The 13,351-nt window shown below is 35.7% G+C and overlaps 2 protein-coding genes across 10 annotated transcripts; one reads left to right on the top strand and one right to left on the bottom strand.

Moving 5' to 3' along the window:
- Window positions 1-1,415: 1,415 nt before the first annotated feature.
- Window positions 1,416-5,632, top strand: LOC125218069 (glutamate receptor 3.2-like). Of its 4 annotated transcripts, none has more exons than XM_048119665.2 (6): window positions 1,418-1,790; window positions 1,911-3,250; window positions 3,327-3,604; window positions 3,708-3,739; window positions 3,873-4,267; window positions 5,077-5,632. In XM_048119665.2, the coding sequence occupies exons 1-6, from the start codon at window positions 1,535-1,537 to the stop codon at window positions 5,470-5,472; spliced, it is 2,697 nt and encodes an 898-aa protein (XP_047975622.2). In that variant the 5' UTR covers window positions 1,418-1,534; the 3' UTR covers window positions 5,473-5,632. The 4 variants fall into 4 exon arrangements, 3 of the variants coding, with proteins under 3 accessions (XP_088923439.1, XP_047975622.2, XP_047975624.2); XM_048119667.2 differs by having other exon boundaries at window positions 1,662-1,790; window positions 1,898-3,250; XR_016136523.1 differs by lacking the exon at window positions 3,708-3,739 and having other exon boundaries at window positions 1,416-1,790; window positions 5,077-5,206.
- A 5,260-nt stretch (window positions 5,633-10,892) lies between these two features.
- LOC125218664 (zinc-finger homeodomain protein 3-like) lies at window positions 10,893-12,856 on the bottom strand. Of its 6 annotated transcripts, none has more exons than XM_089062888.1 (4): window positions 12,481-12,856; window positions 12,321-12,388; window positions 11,828-12,056; window positions 10,893-11,703 (listed from the first exon to the last, which is right to left on the bottom strand). In XM_089062888.1, exons 3-4 carry the CDS (start codon window positions 12,004-12,006, stop codon window positions 11,103-11,105), a joined length of 780 nt encoding a protein of 259 aa, XP_088919014.1. In that variant the 5' UTR covers window positions 12,007-12,056; window positions 12,321-12,388; window positions 12,481-12,856; the 3' UTR covers window positions 10,893-11,102. The 6 variants fall into 6 exon arrangements, with proteins under 6 accessions (XP_088919014.1, XP_047976336.1, XP_088919000.1 ...); XM_048120379.2 differs by having other exon boundaries at window positions 11,828-12,183; window positions 12,317-12,388; window positions 12,481-12,855; XM_089062874.1 differs by having other exon boundaries at window positions 11,828-12,183; window positions 12,481-12,855.
- Window positions 12,857-13,351: the final 495 nt, after the last annotated feature.

The raw sequence follows: 13,351 nt of genomic DNA, 5'->3' as shown, positions 1-13,351 counted from the left end.
AGTATATTTAATGCAAAATATATTAACAAGAAAATTTTGTTTAATTATTTAATTTATAGAATTATTAATAAAATATTGTGGGATTAATATGTAAATTAAATAAGTATGGAGGCATAATTAAAAAGTATAGATATGGAATTTTTTTGGGTTTGAGTTTGGTGTAAATGATTGGAGTATAATTACTTTTTGGTGTGACCCAAACTCAAAAATAGATTTAAGTTTGGTGTAAATGGTTGGAGATGGATTCAAACCCATTTTTTATTATATGACACACCAAAAGGTAGTTTTACTCTAATTATTTACACCATATTTAAATTTTACACCATTTTTTAGTATTTGTCTAACAAAAATTTTGCGATAAATACCATATTTAGTGTTATTTCATTGAAAACTTCAAAAATGGGTTTGTGTTTGGTGTATAGTTATATTAGAGATGGTCTTAAGTAAATGTTAGGACGAAACTATACTAAAGTGCAAATATAATAGAGTAGAGCTTTATGGTTCCAAATAATGGAGGTTGAAAAGCATGATTTTGGAAGTTATTAGTCTCTCATTCGATATGTGACTCAACCATGACTTGTAACAGCTTTTAAATATTGCATTTGAAAACCTTTATTATGAAATAATCTAAATGTATCGGACTTGGGTCCATTCCATTTATTTGGTATAGATTTTGACCTTGAAAATAACATGTTTCCGTAACATCAATTAAGATCCTATATTTGGTAATAATAATTTCAAAATCTTGTGTTTGTTTGATGAAAGAGACCATAGATTCCCAAGTGAATTTATTACTGTTTGTTTAGGTATTAATCAAATACATGTGATGCTAAACGTAATTATATTATTCAAGAAACTATGAATCACATATAACATGTTTGGATTTAAAAAATTAAAATGTGTGGTTAAGAACATCTATTGTGTAGTAAGATTGTAAGAATATACATTAATTTTAAAAATTTGCTTACTATGACTTTGGTTCTTTAGAATATCCAATTTTTAGTGAGTTTCCCTTGAGATTTCTTCAAGCATTTCTTGTGGTTGAAATTCGATGCTTTTTTGTGCAAAGTAATTTTATTTAATTTGTTTGATGTTTTAACATGTTAATTATTTACTTAAACATTCAATATGGAGTAGTAAACTACTCCACTACTTTTCATATTTTGAAGACCAGTACTAAACTAAACGCATTGGATGAGGTTTAGGATTTTGAAGATAGTGAATAAATGATGTTATATTCAGCAAAAAATAAAAAGAACAAACAAAAAGGCAGTTAAATTGTGTCTTCCAAATAAAAAAGAAAACATAAAAAATAAACTTCAGCACTCCATTTTGAGTAATTAAACATATCTCTTTACTTACTATTGTATTCTACTTGAAGCTCATTATGTTCCTGAATGTGTCTCCCTTTTCCTTGCTGACAACTTGGCATATTCCCTCGTGCCTTCACTCTATTTGCCCATCCACATGATTTCATCTTGTTTTTTCCCCTTCTCTCTACTCTCTCTACTTTAATTAGCTTCTCTCTGCAACCATGCTTCACAAAGCCACGAAAATCTTGCTGTGGGCCATCCATTTATCCTCCCTCTTCATCACTGCATTCTCAGCCGAAGACGCCATCAACATTGGGGCCATTTTCTCCCTTGGCACCATCAACGGCAAGGTCGCAAAGATCGCCATGGCCGCCGCTGCCGCCGACGTCAATTCCGATCCCACCATTCTCGGCCCCTCCAAACTCCTCCTCTCCGTCTACGACTCCAACTTCAGCGGCTTCCTCGGCATAATCGGAGGTACATATATATTATATATTCCAACATTTTCTGAAGTCGGACAGTTTGTACAATATATAGAGTTTGCATTTGATTGAAGACGAATTCATTCATGCGCTTATGTTTAGAAACTCGAAACAGGATTACGGTATCTCGAGGCCGACACGGTCGCCATCATCGGGCCACAAGCCTCTGGCATGGCTCGCACCCTCTCACACCTGGCCAACGAGCTTCACGTCCCGATGCTCTCCTTCACCGCATTGGATCCCATCCTCGCCTCCCTCCAATACCCTTACTTCATCCAAACAGCCCCCAACGACCTCTTCCAAATGGCCGCCATTGCCGACGCCATCAGCTTCTACAGCTACAGAGAGGTTGTCGCCATTTTCCCCGACGACGAGCAGAGCAGGGGAACCATCATAGCCCTATCCGAGAAGCTGGCCGAGAGGCGCTGCCGGATCTTCTACAAAGCTCTGCTCTCCCCTGGATCCCTCGCCACGACCGACGACATCATGAAGGAGCTCGTCAAGGTCTCGTTTCTCGAGTCGCGCGTAATCATCGTTCACGCTTATGCTGACGTCGGCCTCAAGGTTTTCGACGTGGCTCACAAGCTGGGGATGATGGAGAAGGGGTATGTTTGGTTCGCGACCGCCTGGCTGTCGACTGTTCTTGACTCTGTCGTTGTTTCTGCAGAGACTGCGAAGTCTCTGCAGGGCGTGCTCGCGGTTAGGCCTCACACCCCGGATTCCGAGAGGAAGAGGGATTTTGTGGCGAGGTGGGAGAAGCTTAGCAACGGCTCGGTTGATTTGAATCCGTATGGTTTGTATGCGTACGACACGGTTTGGATCGTCGCTCACGCGATCAAGGCGTTTAAAAACGAAGGAGGCGTGATCTCCTTCTCCAACGACGGAATTTGGAAGGGTGTGGATGGAGAGGCCTTGAATCTCGGGTCGTTGAGCAGATTCGAGGGAGGGGAATTGCTGCTTAGATGCTTGTTGAAGACTAATATCACGGGGCTAACAGGGCAGATTGCGTTCGATGCTGAGAAATCCGTGATGAGGCCGGCTTTCGACATTTTAAATGTGGTTGGGAGAGGTTACAAGGTGATAGGGTATTGGTCTAACTACTCTGGCCTCTCTGTTTTGCCTCCGGAGAGTTTGTATAGCAAAGCCCCAAATCGTTCGAGTTCGAGCCAGAAGCTGAGGGCCGTGGTCTGGCCAGGGCAAACCACGGTGAAGCCACGGGGGTGGGTGTTCCCTGACAAGGCGAGGCAGCTGAGAGTTGGGATCCCGGATAGAGTTAGTTACAAGGATTTTGTGTCGAGGGATGAGAACACGAATGAGGTTCGTGGATACTGCATCGACGTGTTTGTTGCTGCGGTCGGGTTGCTGCCCTATGCTGTGCCGTATGAGTTGATATCGGTTGGTGATGGGCAGGCCAATCCTAGCTATAATGAGCTTACACACATGATTGTATCAAATGTGAGTTTTGTGATATGTGATGATATTTGATTTTTGTGAGTTATTTGATAGTATTTGTGACTGTGTGTGTGTGCAGAGGTTTGATGCAGTTGTTGGAGACATAGCAATCGTGACGAACCGTACGAAAACAGTAGACTTCACGCAGCCTTACACCGAGTCCGGGCTGGTGGTGGTGGCTCCGCTACGGAAGCTGAACTCGAGCCCATGGGCCTTCATGCGGCCTTTCACCCTCTCCATGTGGCTTGTGACGGGGTTGTTTTTCTTGATCATAGGCTTCGTTGTATGGATTCTCGAGCACAAGATCAACGATGAATTCCGCGGTCCGCCCAGGAAACAACTCATTACTGTTCTTTGGTGCCTCCTCCATTCCTTAATTTCCATTCCATACACATTAAATGATCTTAATTATGCAAAAAGCTTATTCCATTTTGTGTTGCTTTGTTTCAATTTTAAACAGGTTTGGATTCTCAACAATGTTCTTTGCACACAGTAAGTTGGTAGGAAAAATAAATAAACAAAACATAATAAAAACGTGCATTCTAAGTCATTTTTTATTACTATATATAACTTCAAGATAGATGAGTTATCTGATTTTAGTGCATATATATGTAATTTTTTTTAGGAGAAAACACAGTGAGCACATTAGGGAGGATGGTGATCATAATATGGCTGTTCGCAGTGTTGATAATAAGCTCGAGCTACACAGCGAGTCTGACATCGATGCTGACAGTCCAGCAACTGGCGCCATCGATCAAAGGAATAGAGTCGTTGTTGACGAGCAACGACCGCATTGGGTTCCAACAAGGCTCATTCACAGAGAACTATTTAATGGAGGAACTCAACATACCAAAGTGGAGGCTGGTGAGTCTGAGGACGCCGGAAGAGTCAGCGGAGGCGCTAAACAGAGGAAGGGTGGCTGCGGTGGTGGATGAGCGTCCCTACGTTGATTTGTTCCTCTCCAAATACTGCATGTTTCAGGTTGTTGGGCGGGAGTTCACTAGAAGCGGCTGGGGGTTTGTAAGTTTCTCTCAATTACTCTCCTATATTCTTCCATCCATAATCGCATACCTAATAAATTGCCAAAAAATTTTAAGTTTGATCAAATTCTTATTCTAATTTTAAAACTAGTTTCATAAAATATATGAAGTTCGAATTTATTCGTTATCGTCCCATGACATAAAAAATTGGCAAAATTGTATCTGATATGGTGGTCGGAAAATCATACATGAACGGCCCTACCGGTGAGTTAAACAATGTCATCTATGTATAAGGAAAACAATGTGAGTGGGTTAACAAAAATCAAAAAGAAATTTACACACATTACCTATTTTTTTTTTGCTATAATATAATTGCAAATAAATTCAAACTTCATAGGTTTTTCCTTCTGATTTACATAGTTGCGCATTTAACCAGAATTTGATCAAATTTAAAGATTTTTCTGACAATTTTCCCTATAATATAGTATCAAATTGAATAAAATAAAATGTCTCTGAATAAATATTTTGTCGATATACCACTAAATATACTCATATTTAATTTATGATACTGTAACAAGTGTAAAATTTGTACACTTGATTAGAAAAAAATTGAAAGTTAGAGAGTAAAATGATATAAGAAAAACTCTAACGAAATTATGACTATACTTAACAATATTTTTATGTATTTTACTAATATTTAATTTCTTGGATCCAGTTTGTATACTTCACAGTTCACACCACTAGTCTAACTCTATTTTTAAAATTCCTTTGAAAGAAATTGACAAAAAATTTGTATTCTGAGAACTATGTGCTTCATGTCCAGCATTGTAAACAGTAATTTTTAAGCAGGCATTCCCAAGAGACTCACAGCTAGCAATGGACTTGTCGACGGCGATTCTAACGCTGTCGGAGAATGGAGAGCTCGAAAACATACATAACAAGTGGCTGAACAAAGGAGCATGCACTCTTTCACACAGCCTTAATTCTGACCAACTTCAACTCAAGAGCTTCTGGGCACTTTTCCTCATCGCGGGCGTTGCATGCTTTCTTGCGCTGCTACTCTACTGTTGCTCTATTGCCTTCAAGTATAAGCACCATCCCATCCCCACTTCCTCCTCATCCTCAACCTCATGCTCCCGAAGTATTCAGAGCTTCTTGTCCTTTGTAGACATGAAGGAAGAGGATGAGCCAAGAACCATGTGGAAGAGAAAGCATTCTGAATTGCGTGCTCACACTCACAATTAATTATATGTATAATGATCCATCCAGAATTACTCCTATTTGTGTATATTTATTAGTTTATAGGACTCATTCATGCATAACTGCTAGCCCTCCTCTTGCTTGTTGCATATCAAACTACACTTATTGGACTTATAGGGATAATTCATGAACCTTTTACATTCTACATTCATGTTTGGAATTAACTGTAGATCTGAATTTTTTTTCTAAGAAGAATATTTTGATAGTAACAAAAACTCATGGAATTCAAGGAGAAGTTGGGCTACACATCGAATTTGATTGGACTGGCCCAACAATGCCTAGACGATGTATTGGCACTTGGCCCACTGGAATTTAAAAAAATTAACAAAAAAGATCAACTTATGCGCACCTCTACTTGTCATTTCATGATCTTAGTATTGTCCAACCTCAAACAAGATAAGAGATATGATCTTGATGTGTTACGAAAGCATGGTTAATTGGACCTATACATTGTATATAAATCATATTACTGCATATATGTATACTAGACATTCACCAATCCATGTTAGGATTTATAATTATTTTTATATTTTTTTAGTTAAAATTGTTATCTTGGTTGACTATACATTCCAATTTTTTTTATTCTAATTGTTTGTGATAATTTATTTATAATGATAAATGTTTGTTTTATTGGCTCACTTTGTCTCAAACAATAGTGCACACTTTTAACTTTCATTTTAGACACATTTTCATTATACTCAAATTTTACACACTAATTTAATTAAAAAAAACATGATCCATTATTATCTATACTATGATAAATTAACAAAGTAAAATTATTTCTTCACTCACAAAACATAGTAGTATTTTTTTCACTAAACTCCTTATCACAACAAGATGTTACATTATTAATTGGGATTGAACAAAATATTAGTATGAACACAAAAGAATTATAGAAGAGATGAACTCATGTGGCATCCTTTATATGCATAACCATTTGAAATATTCACGAGACCTTTCCTAAAAAAGAATATTTTTTCTCTCTCTCCAATTGGGGAAGACTACATTATACATCAAATTGAATAGAATACAAAATTTAACCAAGGTTTTGTGGTGGGGTATAGAAAATTGAGTGATACTAATATATAAGGATGACATGTATTATACATGATGTATATGTTGTGTAAAAGGAAAGATACTTCTTTATTGTATTTGTCTCTCTAAGTTGCTTTGAATCTAATGCCTTTGCATCCGACCAATTTTTGGATTGGTACCACACTTAAAAGCACAAAGAATGTTCCCAACGGCTACTCCTTGCTTTTTCATTTCTTTTCTTTTTCATCCTATTATTCCTTTTTTCTAATGTCTTATTTTTAGTTAACCCCTTTTCCGTTTATTCGTTCTTTAATTAAATTCTTGCTAGACCAAATTTTGTAGGAGCTTATAAGTAGATGTTTGGCAAAATAAGCTAGTAAATTATTTATAAGTTGTAAAAATAAGTTCAACATCTTATAAGCTCACGAAAAAATAGGTCTTCAACTCCACTTTTTTCTTCATAATCTTTTAAAAACAATTCATTTACAAAAATAACTTTATTATAGTTTGTTATTTTCAATATATACACATTTTTTTCATCTCTTTTCTATATTATCTCTCCCGAACTATAATTTTCTCTCCTTGCTTATAATTCTCTCTCATAAGTTCAATTATCCAAACATTTTCACAACTTATAAACTCTTGAGTTATATTCTCTAATCTCCATCCTATAAAAATAGACATTATTTTTCATTTTGGTTAATCCCATAAAAACAGTCCACTTTCACAACTTTTAAACTCTTGAAATATACTCTCTCTGTCCCATAAAAATAGACATTATTTTTCATTTTTGCTAGTCCCATAAAAATAGTCCACTTTCACAATTTATAAACTCTAGTGCATCTTATAAACTCTTGAAATATCTATATTTTATAAACACCTCCTTAATATAGTAAAGACTTTATTATAACTATAAGGCTTGTAAAATAAGTTAGGCCACTAAACAGGCCAGAATAGTGCAAGAAAGTTGAAAACTATAAAAACTCTGTTCTTTTCCCCCTTTGTTTGTTGGAGTGGAGGCATTTGCACACAACATAGCTCATGTATTGTCAAAATCAATGAACCATACTTAATTTGTGAAGCATTATGAAATTGACATATGTTTTTCTGTTACAAGTTATCTTGCGGGATACAAATGCTTTTTTCATGAAAGACAGACTTGGATCTTTCGCATAGCACTACTCATTGTTCAATATGGAATACCAAACATGTTTCAAAAGCTATTTGTTAATTACAATACTTCCCTGGATTTTTTTTTCTAGGCTTTCAAACCTAATTAAGAATATTACCTCTCCATAAAAAATATCAATATGCTTCTAGTCACATTATTTTTCACCTAGATATAGCTCAATTTGATACCTATGTACTTATATGTTTGTTTTTACACAATTATAGTTATAGTTCTTTTGTGTGTTCTCAGGAGAAGAATTCACCAAAGTTTGCTGCATTTTAAAATCAGATTCAAATTGCAAATTGAGTCAAAGTTTGTGATTTAGATGCCAATTATTTATTTCTTGATGCGACTAAACAAAGCTATTTATTGAAAACTAACGTAAACAGCCATGCACGGTACTTACAAATCATGCAATAGAAATTAGAGAACTTGAACATTAATAATCACTTTATCAATGTGCCAAACGCTATATTCTAGCTATTATTTGAGGTTTGTTGCATGGATAATAAGTATAGGTTCTGCCTTGAATTTTTGCATTTTATTAAAAAAATTATTAATATTGATGGGTATTTTTAAAAATATCGATTGGAAATAAAGTTGCAGACTTGCAATTGTGTGTAGAATAGAAATAACTGCTGCTCTGCAATTCGCATTGGGCTACCTCTAAAAGTCAAATCCCAACAAGATATATCTATGGTCCAACCAATGGTCAATAAGCATGCTTCTAAATAGTAAGTTCTATTTTAATTTATCTTCAATATTAGAAGTACTCATTTTATGCAACATTTAACAGGAAATTTTAACTTTTTCCTTCCTTAAATGCAGAAAAAGTTTTCTAACACAACGTCAACGGTCAAACTTAATAATATCCTCAAAGAGGTGATTTATAATTTCTCATCCAAATTAAATACTACTAACATTTTTTTCATCCAAACTAAATCCTTCTTAAATAATAGTACTATACATTTCTTATTGTCAATTTGTGTGACGCTATCATATCAAAGCTTTTGAAAATATGTAATTAGGACACCCTTACTTTGGTTAAGTAGTCAAACTTTTTCCTTTCCTACAAAATTCTTGTAGTTCGAACCTTTAATCTGATAAAACTTTGGGCAATTATCGAGATCGGTGGATATATGTGTTTCTTCTCCGAATAGTACTATATAGATTCAAAGTGAAATAATTAATAAGAATTCTTCAGTTTCTCTATTCTTGAAATTTGTGACCATATAATATAATTTCTGTGACCATTTAATTTTGGGGCCCTCTACATGATGTGTACCATCCATCTCTCTGCAGGGGAATAGTAAACCAACGCTTTCTTTGGGGAACAAGAAGAAACGTCTAAAATGGAAACAAATACTAGACTTAATTCAATTTTGAATCTTTAAATCTTTTCATTTATCCAGTCTGCATGCTGCAAATTGGTTCATATATTTAATAATGATGTACGCTTCAATTTGATACGGATCAGTAATGGTAACTATGCAATACAAACCAAAATATTATACTTTCAGTAAATTATCCTCGTAAAAAATTGATTTTAAGATATGAATATTTGAAAAAAGCCACTCGATCATCTGTTTTTTCTTCTAATCTTTATGTACAATATCAAAAACAAATACTCCCTACTGAACGCTGGGATGTTACTTATTTTAATAATTTGGTTCGATTTTTGTTTTCGGGTTTTTATATCCAAAAATATAACTAAACAAGATACCGAATGTTTATGAAATCAGACGTAAATTTAAATGTGACTTCTTATTTTGTGAATGAGAGAATTAAGGATCAAATATTGTTCAATCTTTAATGATAATATGAAGTAGAATATTTTAGAGAGAATATATTGTCCCTAATGATATAATAAGAGGGAAAAAGGCATCCAAACATTTCTTAGTCTTTAATTTTACTTCGTCCTCCTTTTCTTCTTGCTTTATTTTCTTTTCCTTTCTCGGAGTAGGAGAGTGGATATAAATTGTACATTACACATTTGAATTCAATCTTAAAGGCTATGGAATTACATGCAAGTGAAATAGACAACAAGAATTAAGTTCCAAGACAAAAAACCTAAAGAGCCTTTTTTGAATATAGATGGATAAATTATGTGGTGGATTGAGGAATAAAGGAAGGGATAAATGCGGAATAAAGTGAGAGTTGTGATAAGTTAATCCACAATCTACGAAATTATTTACTTTATAGTATAAAGATGCTACACAATAAAATCAAGAATATACCACACCTGGATATGCTATGAATATTTTTTGTAATTTTTTCCACATTCCAATAAATTCTCATCTCCATCTCATGGCTGCATATTTATTGTTTTTCTGACAAAACTGGTCCATGAGAAAGACATGAAAATTAATTCATGGTTAACATATGTATGAATTGAATAAATGAGGACCAAACGAGTAGCTTTTTCCAGACATCTCAAACTTCAATCTCGACATCGTATTATTTGCCCCGGACTTCATGTGCTTTTTAGCCTCGTTTTCTGAGCTTAGTTATCCCAAAATCAATTTAAACTAACATTTATAGTTCAAATATACTAAAAGGTTTTACTATTGTTATTTTCATACAACTATATTTCCGATTGAAATAGAGTAGCAGTCAGTTATGTATACGGTTGCTAGTGAACTCAAAACCTATTATGAACGTCCGGAATTTCAATATTTTACATTATATTGAATATTGTTGAGATCTATAAAGAGTTCAATAACAATGTTATATGATCTCAAAATCCTTGATCTAATAAAATCCCAAATGAGCCATTGGTGTTTAATTCCTAATAATATAGTATGATCTAAAGAGTTCAATAACGATGTTCCATATGAATTTACATATTAACTTTTAATGAGCCATTGGTGTTTAATTCCTAATAATATAGTAGTACGATCTAAAGAGTTCAATAACAATGTTCCATATGAATTTACCATATTCAACCCCCATATACCCAATTTACCCTTCTCAACCTCAATCATTACAACTCATTCCTTATTTGCGATTCGATGACAATTTCCTAAAACATGGTCGATTTGACATAAACTAAAATGGTAGGTTCCACATCTCAAATTCTCTTTACATAATTAATTCCAAGACCAAAATGTCACCCTAATGATGCTTCTCAAAATCACCCATAACGCACTTTAAGTATGACATTTTGCTAAAAAAAGCAAAATTATTACAAACAAAAAGATTAAGAAAATTGAACTGCATTAGATCGCCATTATTGTGAAAAGCTAGTCCTAAAACGCATAAAAGTCGAAATCTAACAGATCCCAATATATTCCCAAATACCAAAACAAGAAAACTGATGAAATAAATAAAAGCCAAAAGGTGGAGTAATAACTTTCTGCAAGGAATTAAAAACAGTATCTCTCTGAGTGTGAATCAATTAAGTAAGCAATTAATTAGTCCCTAAACTTTGATGATCTTGATTGTCAGATTGTTGCAGAGCCTTCTTTGCAAGAGTGTGCTTGTTGTTATGCATCCACACCTTCAAAACCCTCCTCTTCACACCAACCTCTTGGCAAAACTGCTGCACCACTCCCTCCTCTTGCTTCTGTATCTTCCACCCAACTTTCTCTGCGAAATTCAGCATCTTCTCCTTCTGCTCCTGGCTGAATTTCGTCCTGAACCTCTTCTTCACCATCTGCGGCGCTCTCCCCATCATCATCCCCTCCTGCTCGTCCGACTCTGATGCCATGTTGTACGACATTATCATCTGGTGCGGCCTGGCAGCGGCGGCGGCTGCGTGGTGGTGGTGGTGGTACCCGATGTAGCCCTTGTGGTGGTCGGCAACGAAGAGCTTCCGCCCGATTCTCGGGTAGCACGAGTCGCACGAGTCGCCTTCGGATTCCTTGCGGTGGAAGTTGCGGTGGCAGCCGCAGGCGGAGCAGGTGAGGGCCTCCAGTGAGCCGTCGTCGCCGCTTGGCATGAACTCGCCGCATCCGTCTGTCGCGTTGCCGCCCATGGAGGCCGCGTGGTTCTTCAGACACTCGCGATATCTGAAAAAAATAAAAAAAAATAATCAGTATATCAGTGTAAAGAGAGAACTGAAACCACTGTATAAATAAAAAATAATAATTAGTACTACTAATATAACAATATCTCACATCGGTGTAACAGTACCTGATGGGCTTCTTGAAGGGGAGGTCGTCGGAGAGGGGGGGACCGGCTCCGGCTGCGGAGGAAGGGATGATAATGTGGTTGTGGGAAGGAAGGTGGTGATGGTGATGGATCATCTGGCCACCATATGTGCTGTTGAGTGGGAGAGGCATCTCTTCCCCTTCTTCACTTGGAACTTCCATGATTCAACACACTCTCTCACTTGCTCTACTCCTTTTTTGTGCGTGTGTCACTTGTTTGGAGACCAAAAGGACAAACAAATTAGAGGCCTAACAACAATGATTGTACCTTCTAAAGTGATGTGGGCTGACTTCCAATTTTTCCTATGTGCTGTTTTTTTTTCTTTTTCTCTTTCTTCCCTGATCACAATAACAAATTCTTGATTCAAATTGATTTGGGTGATAGAGGAGAAACCAAAAACAAGATGTAGTAGTATTATATTAGGGATGGATAAAGGGCTATGATGGAGAAGAATAAGCAAAATTAAATAACCTGCCTTTCTCTTTCTACACATGTGTAAACATGTTTCTTGAAAAAGGCTGAAATAGTAGTAGTTTTATATAACTGAAAGAATAGAGTTGAAATGTTTAGTGAATGGGAAAATAAATATGTAAAGTTGCATACTATATGAGGCTCAACAAGTATAACTCACATACCTTCAATTGAATGCAATAATGGAAATGAGAGAAGGGTTTGTTTGTTTTGTTAGGGCAAAGCAAATTGGAGTTTAGCTTGTAGGCTGATGAAGAGGCCTAGGAGGCTTTCATGTAGTGAGAGAAAGAGAGAGGGAGATTGCACTTTGCATTTTCAGGATGGTTTGAGAATGGAATGAAGCACTAAACATGAGCTTATAGGAGGAGGGACAGAGAGAGCCGTGTAATGGAAAAAGGAAAAACAAAAGCAAAATTTATTTTGTGCTTTATTATTTTAACAGTGAGGAAGTAAAAATAAAGTGGGGTTGGTTGCTTTGCTTGCACTACTACCAGGCATCAAGTTTACGCCTCATAGAGAGCAGTGTGTGTGTGTGTCAGAGAGTGGAGAAGGACAAAGAAAGGTGTGTGTGTGTTCAGTGTGTGTATTTATTTGCTTGTGTGTGTGAGAGAGTGAGAGGGAATCCCAAGATGGAATTCTCATGTAAAGAAACGACTTTGAAATTGATCTTAGCACGATAAAAGCAAAAGTGGAGGAATTGAAGAAGTTAACTTTAGTTGTTAATCATGGATGCTAATAAACTTGAGATGAACTACATACCAGGTTTGGACCAGGCAAAAGCTGTTGCTAATTTTGCCTTTCTCCTTACACTTGCATTTTTTGTTAGGTTAAAACTAAATTATTTCTCATGATTTCAACGCCATACATTATGGTAGTACTATTAATTAGAGCATTTACATCAGACACAATAAAGAAAAATGCTGAATATGTTAGGACGTTTAATAGTACTAAAATTATAGTCGTTTCCAAAATTTTAAAAAACGAAATTAAAATCATGAAATTTCAAAATTTGCAATAAAGAAAAATGTTGAATAT

The sequence above is a fragment of the Salvia hispanica genome, chromosome 1, assembly GCF_029641045.1.
Source record: "Salvia hispanica isolate PSC_SH4W2 chromosome 1, Shi_PSC_v1, whole genome shotgun sequence".
NCBI lineage: Eukaryota > Viridiplantae > Streptophyta > Magnoliopsida > Lamiales > Lamiaceae > Salvia > Salvia hispanica.
The sequence above is the reverse complement of the archived record's forward strand: the minus strand, read 5'-3'. Positions and strand labels throughout refer to the sequence as shown.